This window comes from Capricornis sumatraensis, chromosome 6 (assembly GCF_032405125.1).
Source record: "Capricornis sumatraensis isolate serow.1 chromosome 6, serow.2, whole genome shotgun sequence".
NCBI classification, from domain to species: Eukaryota; Metazoa; Chordata; class Mammalia; order Artiodactyla; family Bovidae; genus Capricornis; species Capricornis sumatraensis.
Window position 1 is genome coordinate 14982705 of NC_091074.1, and position 17803 is coordinate 15000507.

Here is a 17803-nt window from a genome sequence, read left to right on the forward strand (position 1 = left end):
AAACTCTTCCTGTTGCCTTTTTTTTTTTTCCATCTGTAGGTCATCTCCAAGAACTTTTTTACCTCTGTATTTTTATGATTTCAATGACGTCTCTTGGGCCACGTGTCTACATAGTTTTAAAAGTTGTAGGCCACACTAAATCCTGAAACTGGAAGAGTCAATGCCAAGTTTCCCTAAAATGCAAATAAACACTGATGTCCAGAAAACATGTGGCTTTCTCATTGACTATCATGGCTTCTCCTGGTCACTGATTATGTGTCTGGTTTCCTCCTCCACAATCAGTTATCCTTAAGGAACGTGTTTACAGCCAAGGTACTAATTTTAAATACTGGGAAGCAAAACAATTAAGGTTAAATGTCATGTGAAAAACTACATAAATTCAGACAGAAATAGCTTTCAGATGACCTATACTGTTCCCTATTCTATCATCATGGCTGTTGGGATTTGACATGACTTTACCCTTGAAGAAAAATACCCTGTGCAATCAGCAAAACTTTATCCTCTGGCAAAATACATAGCTCTGGCACTGTGTTTACAGGTCTCTTCTGCTCACACTTATAATCCATGTTATGGGTCTTTATAAAATTTTCAGTTTAATTACATAATTTCCTTTAAAACAATTTCCCTGAACAATTTGTTTCCTTCTAACATACCACTCCATTTTCACTCTTTCACAGAACACTCCAACATTAAAAAAAAAAAAATCACACACAGACTCATCCATGTTAAGAAGTACTAAAATGACTTTCATGAAAGTTTTTTGATCCGTTAAAGATGTGCCTAGCAATTTTTTTCACTTAGTCTTTCAAAAAAAAAACTTTGTGAAATACAAATGTTCTATTTTCTCATTTTTCCTCGAAATACATGTATTTTCTCATACCGATCTGTTGGACTTCTAAATGACCAAATCTGTTTTTTGTCTGTACCAACACTGTCTCTGGATTGGTCAAGTAGATCCGTCTGTCTTAAGCGAGTAGACAGAAACAGGAAAGCATTGAGGAAAATCTGACAGGAACTTTTCTTCTGCAATACAACTATTACTGTTTTTAAAGCATTTCATAGGGGAAAAATCAGGGAGACCATCTGGTCAAAAGCATCCAGCACAGCTGTGATGACAACCCTTGACCTTGCATTCTAGCATGTTCCAAGGAGAAACATTGCCACATTTGACTGCCATTGGATTCTGCCGTCTTCCAGCTTTCTGGGACAAGCAGTCTGCCGTAATCCCCTAGCCTACTTTATCTTTCTAAGTTCCATTTGCAAGTTCAATCATTTAATAACTACTGAAGCAGCACTATCTTGGAATACACCAAGGAATTTTGATTACATTATGTGCTGCCAAATGACTAAAAGAAAAGGATTTCTCAAACATGCTTGGCTTTTCTTCCTCCTTAGTTTTTGTATGTCTATTGGGATGTCAGATATCCCTCCTTAGTTTTTTTTTATGTCTATTGGGATGTCAGGTAGCAGTCGGCTATCTCTTGGAGCTCTGAGGTAGTTGCTCTGCAGGAGGTAGCCCCGCCGCCACCCCAAGCTAGCTCTCTGGCGCAGGCTGCCTTCAGGTTGCTACTTGCTCAAAGCGCGCTCCGCGCTGATGGATTGATTTTCCCCTCGCTTACCTCTCAGTTGTTCCTGATCGGCCACATCGCACTGAATAAACAGAGTCTTCTGAGGTTCAAACTTCTCATCCAGGGCAGCTTTACACTTGACACCTGCTTCGAGATTCCAATCTACCAGCGCTACCTACGGACAAAAGGAGAGGAATCGAGATCCTTCGCGCCTGGTAAAACAGGCAGACAGACCGACAATACAGAGACAACAGGAAGCTCCTCGTTTGGACCTGAGATCGGGCAGTTTACAGATCGGGTTCTCTGTCAGCGCATTCGAAGTCCGCTGGAGTGCGCCAGCCTGGACAGCTCTGGAGGCGGCAAGGAGAGCACCGGGGGCACAGCCTGGGTCGCTCACTCCCCGGGGCCTCGACTGGAGAGCGGGTCTCGGGTGGGCCGTGCGCCTCGCCGCGCTTACCTTGGCGCCCTTGAGCAGCAGCGCCTCGGCGGAGGCTCGGCCGATGCCCTGGGCCGCGCCAGTCACCAGCGCCACTTTGCCGTTCACGTGCATGTCGCCGCCTGCGCTCGGTGGGCGAGCTCGGCGTCTCCGCGCGGCCGCGGCTTTTAAGGACCCTGCGCGCGCGCATGTGTGGCCGGGCCGCGCTCGCCTGCCAGTGGGCGGGGATGAAGCTGTCAAGCAGCGCCGGCACCCAGGACTCTGTCACCTGGCCCTGAGCGCTCCGGCCCGGCGATCTTTGCCTTCCTGACTCGTAGCCGAACCTAGGAGCCTCCCCCTGCAGTAGGGCATGAGACATACGGTAAATAAACATCTCTGCCTCTGTGGAGCTTGTAACCTAAGCTAGCTGGGGAGATGATGATTTGGACGCAGGCTGGCTGGTTAAAGAGCACGGCAGAAAGGTTACTCCCCAAAAAGAGATCCCTTCCGTGCGCTGAAGACCACCCCATAAAAGGAGGGCAGAGGAGAAGCTGAAGAGCTTGGAATCCTCCTCTGTGCCCAGGTCTCCCTCCCTCACCCCACTCTCCCCCCACACCCCCACCCTCCAAATAATAGAAAAAGAAGAAACAAAACAAAACAAAAACAGTAAAGCACAATTTTAGGGGCTGCCCTTTTGTCTTGATCTAAGTTTTTAATTCTTATCTCATGGACATCGAAGTGGGGATGGAGGGAGCAGAGGTGACTAACACCGTTTTTAGGTTTCTTTCTTTCTTTCTTTTTTTTTTCTTACTGAATTGTGCTTTAAAGTGCACTGTGCTCTGGACAGAAACCCATGGATCCTGTCTTTCAAGGCTGGAACTTTTAGGAGTCTTGTTGACACCCGGGTTTCAGATCAGTGTCAATTCTGGGTCACTCTGAGAGTGCCTAGCAAGAACTGTCATCACTGACTGCACTGGGCTTCCAGCCTCGCTGTCAGCCTGGTGAGGCGCAGGTTCAATGGAATGTTTGCTGGTTGAGTCATACTAGTTCTGGAGGCTTCCAGTTAAGTATGGGACAGAGGTTCCTGGTCCTCCAGGAACTTGAGCTTGAGCTGTTGCACTAAGATGCATTCAGTTGGGGGTATTCCGCTGACTTTGTCTTTCTCTCTTTCCTGTTATCATCTGCAGGCTTCAGTTCTAGTTCTGTAAACTGAATACCTATTTATTTTCATGATCAAAGAAATCCAAGTACTTGGGGAGAGAGACGTCAGGCAGAAAGCTTACACAACAGGGATGAATCCTTTGTGTACTTCTTTGTTGCTCCCAAGAGGCAGCAGGTGAGGTAACTGGCACGCAGGCACGTATGGGGAGGTTGTGTGAAATATATGTTGTCAGCACACCACTGAAACAGAGGTCTTTATATTGAAAGAGAACAGCAGAGGATTAAAAAAAAATTTAAAAGGAAGCAAAGGAAAACCCAAACCTCTAGAAGCACGTACAGAACATAGCAGAAAGGAAATGTTTTTCTTTATCAGGAAAGAACTAACATAAGAGCCAGAGAGGGAGCCGCTGGAGTGACACAGGGACATGTTGGAAAAGCATATGGGAAAAGAGTTCCAGGGAATAAAGGAGTTATTACTAATGCAAAGTAGTCTCATAAGCACAGGGAAAGAAGGATGAAGAAATACTTTAAAATTTTCCAGACAATAATTGGTGTCAGTATATTTGCTTTTTAAATTTGATTTTTGTTCATCCATGGATTTTTTTTTTAAATCAATGTTTATGTTTACTTATATTTTGGCCACATCCTGTGGCTTGTGGGATTTTAGTTCCTCAACCACGGATCAAACCCATGCCCCTGCAGTGGGAACACAAAGTCTTAACCACTGGACCCCCAGGGAAGTCCTGGCATCAGTACATTTAGATGGCATGGAAACCAAATGCTGAAATTTAAGGAAAAAAATGATGACAAGGTGAACATTGCAGAGGTTTAAGACTAACATGACATGGAAAGCAAGAGATTGCACGGTAGTTGGAAAGACTAGTAAACAGATGAGTTATTCTTTTAAGAAAGGACAAGGACGGATTCAGGTTAAAAGCCAGTCAGTGCGAGTGAAAAACAGGGGAATAGAAGCAGAAAGGGGGTGGGTGGGTGCGTGGGTGGGGGTGGGGTACATCAGCTGCAGATTCAGACAAAGCTGGTTTGGGTCTTGTCTCTCTGGTCCTGCCCTGAGTTGCTTCAGCTCTGTGTTTTCAGAGCCCTTATTGGTAAGTAGCAGTTCCTATCAGACTTTAGGGACAATGAAATTAGGTCTGGCATAAGTTGATAACAATTTTAGTTCACATGAGATGGAGAAAAATGTGAGAAATAGTTTTATTAGTAGAAAGGAAAGACTGTGAGTTCGAGCACAGTTGGTAACCCCCACCCCTTTCCTTCCCCTTGGTTTCCATGGTGACTGTCTTTGTTCAGACCCTTTATACTTTCTCTTCCGATACAAATAGCAGTTAGACTCCTGAATTATTTCTTTGCCTCCAGATGGCATTGACATATATACACTACCATGTGTAAAACAGATAGCTAGTGGGAACATGCTGTATAGCCCAGGGAGCTCAACTCAGTGCTCTGCAGTGACCTAGAGAGGTGGGATGGGGAGTGGAGTGGGAGGGAGGTTCAGAAGGGAGGAGATATATGTATACATATAACTGATTCACATTGTTGTACAGAAGAAACTAGTACAACACTGTCAAGCAATTATCCTCCAATTAAAAAAAAAATTTAGTTTCCACACTCCTTCCAATAAAAATCCTAAAACACAAATCTGATTATGTTTAGACATTCTTATGTTTAAAATCCTTAAAATATCTCAATCCTTGGCATGGCATGGGAGGCATTCCACACCCATTATCTTTCTTGTAGCTCCGCTTTGCAGCCTGGGAAGCTGCATCCATTAAAACTGACCTCACTGCCCAGGCTCAGGCTTTGGCATACCAGTACAGTATCTGCTTACCTGAACACAGTCCTCTCCTACCTTCTTCACTCGTCTTCCTAGTGAGCTGAAGAACTACAGTGGAAACACCGCTCGCCTTATTATAATTACCTTCCTGTCTCTGAGTGTCTCCAAGGACAGCTGTGTCCTGAGCATTCAGGGCAGGACCACCCAAAGTGAGTACTTAGTAAATGTTAGTAGTTTAGTGTTAGTCGCTTAGTCATGTCTGATTCTTTGGACCCCATGGACTGAAGCCTGCCAGGTTCCTCTGTCCATGGAGTTCTCCATGCAAGTATACTAGAGTAGATAGTCATTCCCTTTCCCTTCTCAAAAGGAATCTTCTGTACTCAGGGATTGAATCCAGCTATCTTGCACTGCAGGCAGATTCTTTACCATTTGAGCCAGCAGGATTGAATGAAGAAAAATAATAAGTATGATATGTGAGATAAATGTAAGATATGTGTTCAAGAAAAGACAGAAAATTTGAATTATTAAGTGAAGTGAAGTCGCTCAGTTGTGTCCGACTCTTTGCAACCCCATGGACTGTAGCCTACCAGGCTCCTCCCTCCATGGGATTCTCCAGGCAAGGGTACTGGAGTGGGTTGCCATTTCCTTCTCCAGGGGATCTTCCCAACCCAGGGATCGAACCTGGGTCTCCCGCATTCCAGGCAGACGCTTTAATCTCTGAGCCACCAGGGAAGTCCCTGAATTTGAATTAGATGGTGAAAATTCCTATATACTGTGATTACATTTTTACACAACTTAAACATAAGATTGGAAAAAAAATGCATAGGTGTTATATCTTTGGACAAGAATGTTTTGAGATCATATTATATTTTATATGAAAGGTACATTTTCACTTAAAACTATAGGATATTATGTACAGTATATTTGAAAATCATAAAAAAGGTACTCTTTATTCAGTAAACAAATCCTCCATTCCTCTATGACTTTTTGATAAACATTTCTCATCTTCTGTGCTCCTAACATTATTTAATTTCATTTACATTAACTTACTGTGATTCTATCATCAATGTAATTTATGTAATTAAAAACATAATTCTTAGTTAAAACTAGGCTAAATCTGAAACAAACCATATTCATATGATTTTTGAAAGCATTCCTATTGATAGGTTATGCTTTAGTTTGTTGTACAAAGTCCTCTTAAAATAAAAAACAAAAATTAAGAGTCAAAAGGGATTAGTTTTTGTTTAATGCAATTGTAAGTATTAGGTTATGACCAACCTAGAGAGCATATTAAAAAACAGAGACATTGCTTTGCCAACAAAGGTCCATCTAGTCAAAGCTATGGTTTTTCTAGTAGTCATGTATAGATGTGAGAGTTGGACTATAAAGAAAACAGAGTGCTGAAGAATTGATGCTTTTGAACTGTGGTGTTGGAGAAGACTCTTGAGAGTCCATTGGACTGCAAGGAGAGGCAACCAGTCCATCCTAAAGGAGATCAGTCCTGAATATTCATTGGAAGGACTGATGCTGGAGCTGAAACTCCAATACTTTGGCCACCTGATGCAAAGAACTGACTCATTGGAAAAAAGACCCTGATTCTGGGAAAGACTGAAGGCGGGAGGAGAAGGGGACAACAGAGGCTGAGATGGTTGGATGGCATCACCGACTCAATGGACATGAATTTGAGTAAACTCTGGGAGTTGGTGATGGAAAGGGAGGCCTGGCGTGCTGCAGTCCATGGGGTCACAAAGAGTTGGACATGACTGAGTGACTGAACTGAAGTATTAAGTATTTACTCAGAGGCAGGCATTCCATAAAGGCTAAATGTACAGCCTCTGGAATCCAGCTCCACCAACTACTCCTGTGTGACCTTGGGCAAGTGACTTAACTTCTCTGAATCTCAGCTTCCTCCTCAGTAAAATGAAGCTGATGATAGTACTTATTTCAAAAAATTGTTATGAAGACTATACCAAATTGAATAAATATAAGTCAAGTGCTTAAGCCAATGACTGACACATAGCAAGTGTTATGTAAATGCTATTATCATGAAGCACTATACATATATAATTGCATTTATTATTTACAACCAGACCATGAGGCAGTTATTATTGTGGTTATTTTACAGATGAGGAAAACCAGTTTGGGGAGGTTAGGGAATTTGGCCAAGGTCACTTATCTCGAAAATTGAAGGAGGTGACTTTGACTCTAAGTGTGGCTGACTCCTGAGTGGTGCTTTTTTTTTTTTTAATTAAACTTCTTATTTTTTTGAAAGTATTGTAGCTGAGCAGTACTCGTCACCATGATTGAATAGTGATTTCTTTAAAAAACACAAATAGACTTTAATTCAAATCAGAGTTCCTTGTTCACTTTATATTTTCACACAGGCACTAGACTTTGTTAGCTCAGCTCTGACTCGTTGAGATGGGCCAGTCTTCACTTGATTTTCCTTTGTCCTGTTCTAGAGGTGAGCACAGACATCCCCAAAGCACCTAGTCACAGGCCCCACTTTAGACGGAGGCAGATCAGTCACTTAAAAGCCTATTTAATTTATAAATGATCACATATAAATAAACAGAGAAATAAGCTTTTTCTTTATTGAAACTGAAGGGCCTTGCTGAAACAAGGCAATTTCTGCTGATATTGGCATCAAGGATTCTTTTCTTGGCTTTGCCTCTGAGACAAGCTACAATAGAGGGGTTGACCACTTTTGAATATCTACTGCATTCTTATTCTTCTGCATATTATCTCATTTAATCCTTTCTCCAATCTTGCAAAGTAAATAACACACTATCCTCATTTTACAGATGAGGAAACTGAGCTCATGGAAGACAAATAATCTGATTTAAGATCAGACTTGGAGATTTAGCAACACTTCTGGGTTCAAGCCTTTGCTCCTACCAAACTCAGCTCTCACAGAGATGCACTTTCAAATGTCATCTCTAACTTTGTGCTTATGGTGTGATCTTGGGCTGGTTACTCAACCTGTGTGGTCCTAAGTGTCCTGGTCTGTTATGTGGAGAATAAATTGGCATTCATGAAGCACCCATTATAGGGCCTGCCCTGTACATGTTGACCAATGAATGAATCCTTGTTATTAGGTTCTTCTTTAATGTTCATATTTATTTCTAGATTTAGAGGTAAAGACAGTTGAAAATGGAAAATTAATGATGATATAGATAGATTTTCAGCTCCAGAATGCAAGTTAAATATTTCTAACTTTTCATAGTGTACGAGTCTGCTCGGATTGCCACAATAAAACACCATAGACTCTGTTGCTTCAACAACAGATATTTATTTCTCACAGCTCTCGAAGCTGGAAGTCCAAGATCAATCAAAGTGTTAGCAGGAGTAATTTCTTCTGAGGCCTCTCTCCTGCAGAGGACCACCTTCTCTCTGTGTCCTGACATGGTCTTTCTCTGTGCATTACCTGGTGTTACCCTGTGTATCCCAATCTCTGGTTCTTATAGGATAATAATTAGATTAGGGCCCCATCATTATGGCCTTTACTTTAACTTCACCCCTCCTTTAAAAGCCCTATCTCTAAATACAATCACATTTTGAGGTCCTAGGGTTTAGGGTTCCAACAGATGAATTTATGATTGGTGGGAGGAGAGTTCATCCCATAGCAGGTTTTCCAGTTTGAAAATGGAATTCCATTTATTGACTCTACTAAACCGGAGAACCTTGTAATCTACATGGCATTTGAGGCTGAGTTAGTCTTGTGACTTGTAACTGACAAGGCATCACATTTTCCTGTGGGCATTAAGACCTGGAAGGCAAAGAAAATGGGAGGAGAGTTAAACGGTCAAGGTCACAGCTGCTAAATGCTCACTTGGTGGTGATCTGTGATGGGGGTATAGGGAGCAGAAAAAGAAATTCCTCACTTGGTGATGATGGTGGGGGTTGAAGTAATGGCAGAAGGTAAGGCTGAAGAAAAAGCCAAGAACCAGATCCCAGGAACCTTGTAAGTAATAAAATGAACATCAGATTTCACTCTCGGACATTAACAAGTCACTGAATGGCCTTAAAAAAACAGAGATTGCTCTCAGATTTAAGTGTTTAGAAGTTTATGTTTAAGAAAATTATTTTTAATGTTGGTTAAATGTTTGATGGAGAGGATGTACAATGATGTACTAGCAATTCCTTAGCTGTTGAAAGCTAAATTCATCTCTACTTTTCAGTTAATGGTATGATGAATAAAGATTATTAGACAACAAATGCTGAAAAATTAGAGAATCTTCTGATATAGCAGTAAGCTGAAATCCTAATGGAATGGAATGCTAAACTCAAAATACAACAACACCAAAATCTTGATTAAAAATTATGTATATTGCTTGTGAAAACAGAACTGTTAGAAAATCTATCAATGCTTTAATGGTGACAGTTTTTTAGTGGTGAGATTTGGGGTAATTGCTATTTCCTTCTTTACCACGCTGTCTACTAAAGAGAATATATATATATATATATATATATATATAAACAACAATTTGAAATACTTTTTCATTGCTTTATGATTTTATGTAGTGGAATATAGTCCAAATAAAAGATTCATTAAACATTTTTTTTAAAAGTTTATCTTGATTCCATTTGGAGAATGAGTTGGAGTTGAGGGCAAGGGAATAAGATCAACTGTATTTATCTTGTTTTACACTGACAGAGTCTAGGGGTTTTGGAGGAATGGTTCTGGTGGGGACAGCAAGAGAAGAGAAGATTCCTTCATGACACTGACCACACGAATCCACCAGGCAAGATAGAATCAGGAGGATGCCTGTCAGTGAAACTTCCTGGGACAGCCACCTAGTCACATTTCCATTGAATTGTTTCTTGTTTTTGAGTTTGTAGCACTCTTGATAAGTGAAAAACAAATATGTTGTGTATGTATAATGCTGGATGTTAGGGCTTATACATCTGGTTTTTAATCTTGGAGAAGGAAATTTTCTTGGTACTTGGCTGAGCTACTTTATCTTTGGAATGTTATTTATTCTTTTTGAATTTTTAGGTAGTGTCCTAGAAAATTCTTTAAGACTATCCCTTTTCTTAAATTTCTTATTTATTTTTATTGAAGCATATTTGCTGTACAATATTATGTAAGCCACGTGTGCTCAATATAGTGATTCACAACTTTCAGGATTGTTCTCCATTTATTAGTTATAAAGTATTGGCTGTATACTCCCTGCATTGTACAACATACCCACATTTTATACCTAGTGGTTTGCATGTTTTTATTTGGAAATTTAACCATTCTAGTCACAGAAGGGTAATCAGATTAGTCTTTTCTAGTGCCATAGTATGATGGGGAAAATGAGATGCAAGTTTCCTGCACTGAAGGTTTTCTATGCAATTTTTAGACCCTCCCATGCACCATGGAGAAAACACTTCCCCATTCTTTTTTTTTTTTTTTCAATTAATAATCACAATGGAAATTTAGCTGTTTAATGCAACCACTAATCTAAATCACCAATAAAATCTAAGCAGTTATATCACAAAACCAGGGTTATGTTCAGTGGACATGCATTAATAATCTATACAATTTAACATTACACCAGAAAAGGAACTGAACACAAAATTTTCCTTGATATTTGGTGGTTTTCAAACTTCATGGCACAGATTACCAAAACACTTCCCCATTCTTTAGGTTCTCCAGTAAGAGGACTTACCAGACAGGGAGACTATGAAAGGTTTTAGCAAAACTGGCCTGTGTCTCACTATGCTCAAATACACAAGCAAAGTCTTCTTTGGAGGAAAGATTTAAGAATTCAGTAGTGTATATGTTGCTCATGTGCCATTGGTGACCTGAGGGGTTTTTTTTTTTTTTTTTTTGGCTGTCAAAAAAGTCCCTGCTCTTTAGCACCTAGTAATGGTTTTTGTGTTATTGTTCAGTTGCTCAGTCGTGTCCTACTCTTTGTGACACCATGGACCATAACATGTCAGGCTTCTGTCCTTTGCCATTTTCCAGAGCTTGCTCAAACTCATGTCCATTGAGTCTGTGATGCCATACAATCAACTCATCCTCTGTTGTCCCCTTCCCCTCCTGCCTTCAATACTTCCCAGCATCAAGGTCTTTTCCAATGAGTCAGTTCTTTGCATCAGGTGGCCAAAGTATTGGAGCTTTAGCTTCAGCACCAGTCCTTCCAATGAATATTCATGACTGACTTCCTTTATGATTGACTAGTTTGATCTCCCTGCAGTCCAAGGGACCCTCAAGAGTTTTCTCTGACACCACAGTTCAAAAGCATCCATTCTTGGACTTGGGTGATTATTTCCTTCCCCATTTTAAGGAAGTTTTCAACTATTATCTCCTCAAGTATTTTCTCATGGTCTTTCTTTTTGTCTTCTTCTATGATTCAAATGTTGGGGTGTTTAATATTCTCCTTTAGGTCTCTGAGATTGTCCTCATTTCTTTTAATTCATTTTTCTTTTTTCCTCTCTGATTCATTTATTTCTACCATTCTATCTTCTCCTTCACTAATCCTATCTTCTGCCTCTGTTATTCTATTGTTTGTTGCCTCCAGAGTGTTTTTGATCTCATTTATTGCATTATTCAGTATATATTCACTCTTTTTTATTTCTTCTAGGTCCTGGTTAAAACTTTCTTGCATCTTCTCAATCCTTGTCTCCAGATGACACAGAAAACCCTAAAGACTCCACCATAAAATTACTAGACCTAATCAATGAATATAGTAAAGTTTCAGGATATAAAATCAACACACAGAAATCCCTTCCATTCCCATACACTAATAATGAGGAAATAGAGAAATTAAGGAAACAATTCCATTCACCATTGCAACGAAAAGAATAAAATACTTAGGAATATATCTACCTAAAGAAACTAAAGACCTATATATAGAAAACTATAAAACGCTGGTGAAAGAAATCAAAGAGGACACTAATAGATGGAGAAATATACCATGTTCATGGATCAGAAGAATCAATATAGTGAAAATGAGTATACTACCCAAAGCAATCTACAGATTCAATGCAATCCCTATCAAGCTACCAGCAATATTTTTCACAGAGCTAGAACAAATAATTTCACAATTTGAATTGAAATACAAAAAAACTCAAATAGCCAAAGCAATCTTGAGAAAGAAGAATGGAACTGGAGGAATCAACTGCCCGACTTCAGGCTCTACTATAAAGCCACAGTCATCAAGACAGTATGGTACTGGCACAAAGACAGAAATATAGATCAAAGGAACAAAATAGAAAGCCCAGAGATAAATCCATGCACCTATGGACACCTTATCTTTGACAAAGGAGGCAGGAATATACAATGGAGAAAAGACAATCTCTTTAACAAGTGGTGCTGGGAAAACTAGTCAACCACTTGTAAAAGAATGAAACTAGATCACTTTCTAACATCATACACAAAAATAAACTCGAAATGGCTTAAAGATCTAAATGTAAGACCAGAAACTATAAAACTCCTAGAGGAGAACATAGGCAAAACACTCTCTGACATAAATCACAGCAGGATCCTCTATGACCCACCTCCCAGAATATTGGAAATAAAAGCAAAAATAAACAAATGGGCTCTAATTAAACTTAAAAGCTTCTGCACAACAAAGGAAACTATAAGCAAGGTAAAAACACAGCCTTCAGAATGGGAGAAAATAATAGCAAATGAAACAACTAACAAACAACTAATCTAAAAAATATACAAGCAACTCCTGCAGCTCAATTCCAGAAAAATAAATGACCCAATCAAAAAATGGGCCAAAGAACTAAACAGACATTTCTCCAAAGAAGACATACAGATAGCTAACAAACACATGAGAAGATGCTCAACATCACTCATTATCAGAGAAATGCAAGTCAAAACCACAATGAGGTACCATTTCACACCAGTCAGAATGGCTGTGATCCAAAAGTCTACAAGCAATAAATGCTGGAGAGGGTGTGGAGAAAAGGGAACACTTCTACACTGTTGGTGAAATGCAAACTAGTACAGCCACTATGGAGAAGAGTGCGGAGATTCCTTAAAAAAACTACAAATAGAACTGCCTTATGACCCAGCAATCCCACTGCTGGGCATACACACCAAGGAAACCAGAATTGAAAGAGACACGTGTACCCCAATGTTCATCGCAGCATTGTTTATAATAGCCAGGACATGGAAGCAACCTAGATGTCCATCAGCAGATGAATGGATAAGAAAGCTGTGGTACATATACACAATGGAGTATTACTCAGCTATTAAAAAGAATACATCTGAATCAGTTCTAATGAGGTGGATGAAACTGGAGTCTATTGTACAGAGTGAAGTAAGCCAGAAAGAAAAACACCAATACAGTATACTAATGCATATATATGGAATTTAGAAAGATGGTAACGATAACCCTGTATGTGAGACAGCAAAAGATACACAGATGTATAGAACAGTCTTTCGGACTCTGTGGGAGAGGGCTAGGGTGGGATAATTTGGTAGAATGGCATTGAATGGCATGTATAATATCATATATGAAACAAATCGCCAGTCCAGGTTCAATGCAGGATACACGATGCTTGGGGCTGGTGGACTGGGATGACCCAGAGGGATGGTATGGGGAGGTAGGTGGGAGGGGGTTTCTGGATGGGAACACGTGTACACCTGTGGCAGATTCATGCTGATGTATTGCAAAGCCAATTCAATATTGTAAATTAATTAGCTTCCAATTAAAATAAATAAATTTAAATTTAAAAAAGAAAAAAAAAGCATCAATTCTTCGATGGTCAGCCTTCTAATAATGGTAGAGGACAACTTTCAGAGATATCTAGTGCCTAGACTTGCAAGGAACTTTTAAAATGCATGATTTTCCATGTTTTGTATAAGTTGGGCAGGGCATTAAGGCAATCGATTTAATGGCCTTTATACATGAAGGTTGAAAAATGTTCCTCAGTGAAGCTATTTTTGGTTCTGAGAGTTAGAATATGCAACAGAAAACCAAATTCAGAAATGCTAGGATCTATGACTTGGAATCCTGGAGAATTTGCCCCTCTGTAGGCTTTGTGGGTATTTGCAAAGTGAATCCTCAGTTGTCTGGTCCTAAAGATTAGGGCTTGGGGAGATGGGAGAACTCCTCCCTAACCCCCCATCTTCTTCCTTCTCTCTCTCTGTCTCTTTCCTCCGCTTTTCCCTGTGCTCCAATTCAGGCTTAAAATTCCTTGAAAAATAGGGAATGAAGAATGTAAGCAGGACAGGGAACTCGGTATCAAGCAGACTTCTTCCTTGGTTTGAAGGCTTTGCATGTGCAGGTTCGGGACAGGCCCCTCTGAGTCCCGTGAGTCCTGGTGGAAGAGGGAGAAGGTGGAAGATGGGAGAAGGCATCGTGGAGAGTGGGGCAGACAAGTTTCAGGGGTACACATATGTCCATTCCACCTACCACATGCTCTCTGCTCTTGAAATATTGGTGAAGATCAGTGACACATGATAACAACACAGAGTCATTTGAATGAAAAAAAAGAATAGGATGGACTAGATGTAGCATTTTCAAGTGCTACGAAATTCGAAGTGTATGTCTCAGTTATCTTGGATCTAATACTACTAACACATAACATATATTAAGATATGGAATCAGAACTAGCCATCTCTATATCAGAGGCCCATGATCAGACACATCTATTTCAAATAGGGACAACTAGGTTAACCTTTAGTTTGGAAAAATAAATAAATAAATAAATAAAATAATAAAGTTATTATCTTTGATCCAGAGCCATTAATATTTATGAACTGACTTCCTCAAGGTGACCTAAAAATAAAGGCTAGTTATGTGCTGTATAATTTATTGGTTACATTTCAGGAACATTCTCTCATTGATCTGGGAACACAGTGGAATTTCTGGAGCTCTATCTGACCAAAGAAGACTTTTACTTTCTCATTTGCTCTTTGACTCACAAAAGGACATAAATAATTGGAGAAGTTAGGCAAGTGTAGTTTTCCAGACACCCCTTAAAATGTTGTACTTTGTTTAATTTTGTTTTAAAATATATCTGGACACACCTAAATAACTCAAACAATCAGGCTCTTTAATTGAAAACTGATACTGAGGTTGTCTTTTCAAGACTTTAACCTTTGGGAAAATATGCTAGCTTGCTTTCCCTCTGCTTTGGAATTTAGTTTTCTTAATTGCTGTCAAACTTTGGAACCAATAAGGTGAGACCTTATATTATGCTGTCTAAATAACAATGGAAGCTAATGATGGAAAAATTCCTGCTGACAGGCGCTATGGGTTTTAACTGTAACTATTGAAAGTAACCTGGGTATCTTGTGGAATTAGAGTCAATAGTCTGGCTTAGAAAGTGAGAGAGAGAGGACAGAGGCAGAAGCTGAAAGAAGAAGGAAGAAAGAAAGGAAGGAAAGAGGGAAGGAAGGGAAGAAAGGAGGGGGAAAAGATGGATGGAAGGAAAAAATTTCAGAAGAAGGGGCACATAATTAGATAAAATTAAAATCCAAATACTTTGGCTGGGTTTCCCAGTAACTTTTTTTTACAGAATGATAATCTTATTAAAACATTTTTTTTTCTCAAACTTTAAACAATGTTGTGATAATTTCAGGTGAACAACGAAGGGACTCAGCCATACATATGTGCTCTGTGTGCATCCTAAGTCGCTTCAGTAGTGTTGGACTCTTTGCAACCCTATGGACTGTAACCACCAGGTTCTTCTGTCCATGGGGTTCTCCAGACAAGAATACTGGAGTGGGTTGCTATACCCCTCTCTAGGGAATCTTCCCAACCCAGGGACTGAACCCGTATCTCATGTCTATTGCATTGGCAGGCGGGTTCTTTACCACTAGTGCCACCTGGGAAATCCAGCCATACATATATATGGATCCATTCTCCCTCAAACCTCACTTTCATCCAGACTGGCTATCATCAAAAAAAAGAAAAAAGAAAAATCTACAAATAACAAATGCTGGAGAGGGTGTGGAGAGACGGGAACACTCCTACGCTTTTGGTAGGAACGTAAATTTGGTCAACCGGTATGGAGAACTGTATGGAGGTTTCTTGAAAAACTAAAAATAGAGCTTCCATATGATCTAGAAATCCCACTCCAGGGGCATATATCTGAAGAAACACATGTTCCAAAGGATAAATGCACCCCATTTCTCACTGCAGCACTGTTTACAATAGCCAAGACATGGAAGCAAACTAAAAGTCCATTAACAGATGAATTGATAAAGATGTGGTACATATATACATTGGAATATTACTCAGCCATTAAAAAGAATGAAATAATGCCATTTGCAGCAACATGGATGGTCCTGGTAACTCTTAAATGAAAGCAACAGGAAAATGAATAAGAAAATGTGAGTGATTTGGAGTAATGAATAAAATGACATTTAAACGAACCAGAAAGAGGTAAACTAGATCTCCCTTATTACTGGGAACTAGTGAGATGACAGTCAAGACTGGAATATGGCAGGCTAAAAGCTTCCTTGTATTAGATCTCTAAGAACAGGGACAGGGGAGTAGATAGCATGTGCATAATTGAAATTCCAAGAAGGTAAAGAAGAAATTATTGGGCCAAGAAAGAAAGAAAAAGAATATTCAATTCAATTTCACCTAAAGCTATTGTTCCCATTTATAGTCAGACTCTGCTGCCTAGTGGCGAGGATTTGAAAAAATGAATAAACGAGTCATGACTTTAAATAACTTACTCCCTGGAAGCTGTGAGTAGAGCAAGTAGACAACACTCTCCCAGAAGGAGGACAGGAAGACAGGATCATGGGGCAGTGGACTGTGTCTCTTTTCAACTGAAAGAGCAAAGCATGTGAAATATATTTGATTTTACTCATTCTCAATCTCAAGAGAGATGAAGCAAAAAAAGGAAAAGTGCAACAATGTTGCCTTCTGATCTAAAAGGAAGAACTGATTTTATGCTGAGATTTTGTAATAAGTTGGGCATCTTGTGTTCACCTTGGACAAAGAAAGAAATGCTAAAATTAGAATCAGTCTTGAGACTTCCCTGGTGGTGCAGGGGCAGACTCAGAACTCCGAATGTAGAGAGTCCATGTTTCATCGTTGGTCAGGGAACTAGATCCCACATGATGCAACTAAGACCCAGGGCAGCCAAATAAATAAACAAACTTTTTAAAAAAGAATTAGTCTTTCAAAAGCCAGATTATGGAAAATTCTGAGAAAGTATGAGAACGATCCCATGACTAGATGTCAATATAAAGAAATATTACTGGAAATATCTGTGAGGTTTGCAGTAATAACATTCTGCTTTATAACTACAAGTGGTCACTCTTATAAGTACAAATTTGAGAGGTATTCCTAAGAAGCCAATGAGGAAAGCCATACTCCATTTGTGGAAAGAAGGCAGATGACATCAGCTGAGACTCTCATTCATTTAAGGAAGGCCAATGTTCAGTCTGTTCAGGCCAAGAGGGCACCCCCAGTTGTTCACTTCTCACCCCTGTTCTGATTGTCCAGTGTCTGTCCTGTACCAGTTAATGTTTGGGGCATCAGCACTGTATTCAACAGATATTTATTTGATATTTACTGTGTGCTTGTGTCAGGACTAAGCCCTAGGGTCTCAGTAGTTGTCCTGCCTTCATGAAGCTCACATTCTAGCTGAAGAAGACCGAAAAATAATTACTGCAGGTAGGAATAAGTGGTACAAAAACAATAAATCAGGACTAAGTTCCAGTGATATGGGTGGGAGAAGTGGAAGGATTTCATGAGATCCAGCCATAAAAGGAGGCATCTGAGGAAGTGCCTCGGGAGTTGAGAGCAAACAAGGAAGAGGAGCTTTGTGAAGGTTGCTGGAAAAAACAAGTCCAAGGTTTGAAGAAGAGTTTTATTATGGTCAGACTTCCCTGGTAGCTCAGACAATAAAAAATCTTTCTGCAATGTAGGAGACCTGGGTTTGATCAGGGTTGGA

General features: G+C 39.9%; 1 protein-coding gene across 3 annotated transcripts in view; it reads right to left on the reverse strand.

Moving 5' to 3' along the window:
• Positions 1-2144, reverse strand: part of HPGD (15-hydroxyprostaglandin dehydrogenase) — a 35392-nt gene extending 33248 nt beyond the window's left edge. For all 3 annotated transcript variants that reach the window (XM_068974091.1, XM_068974092.1, XM_068974090.1), the window contains exons 1-2: positions 2026-2144; positions 1620-1743 (exon numbers count right to left, since the gene is read on the reverse strand). In XM_068974091.1, the coding sequence (XP_068830192.1) occupies positions 1620-1743; positions 2026-2118 (217 nt within the window). In that variant the 5' untranslated portion in view covers positions 2119-2144. The remainder of the gene's footprint in view (positions 1-1619; positions 1744-2025) is intronic.
• Between the last annotated feature and the right edge of the window lie 15659 nt (positions 2145-17803).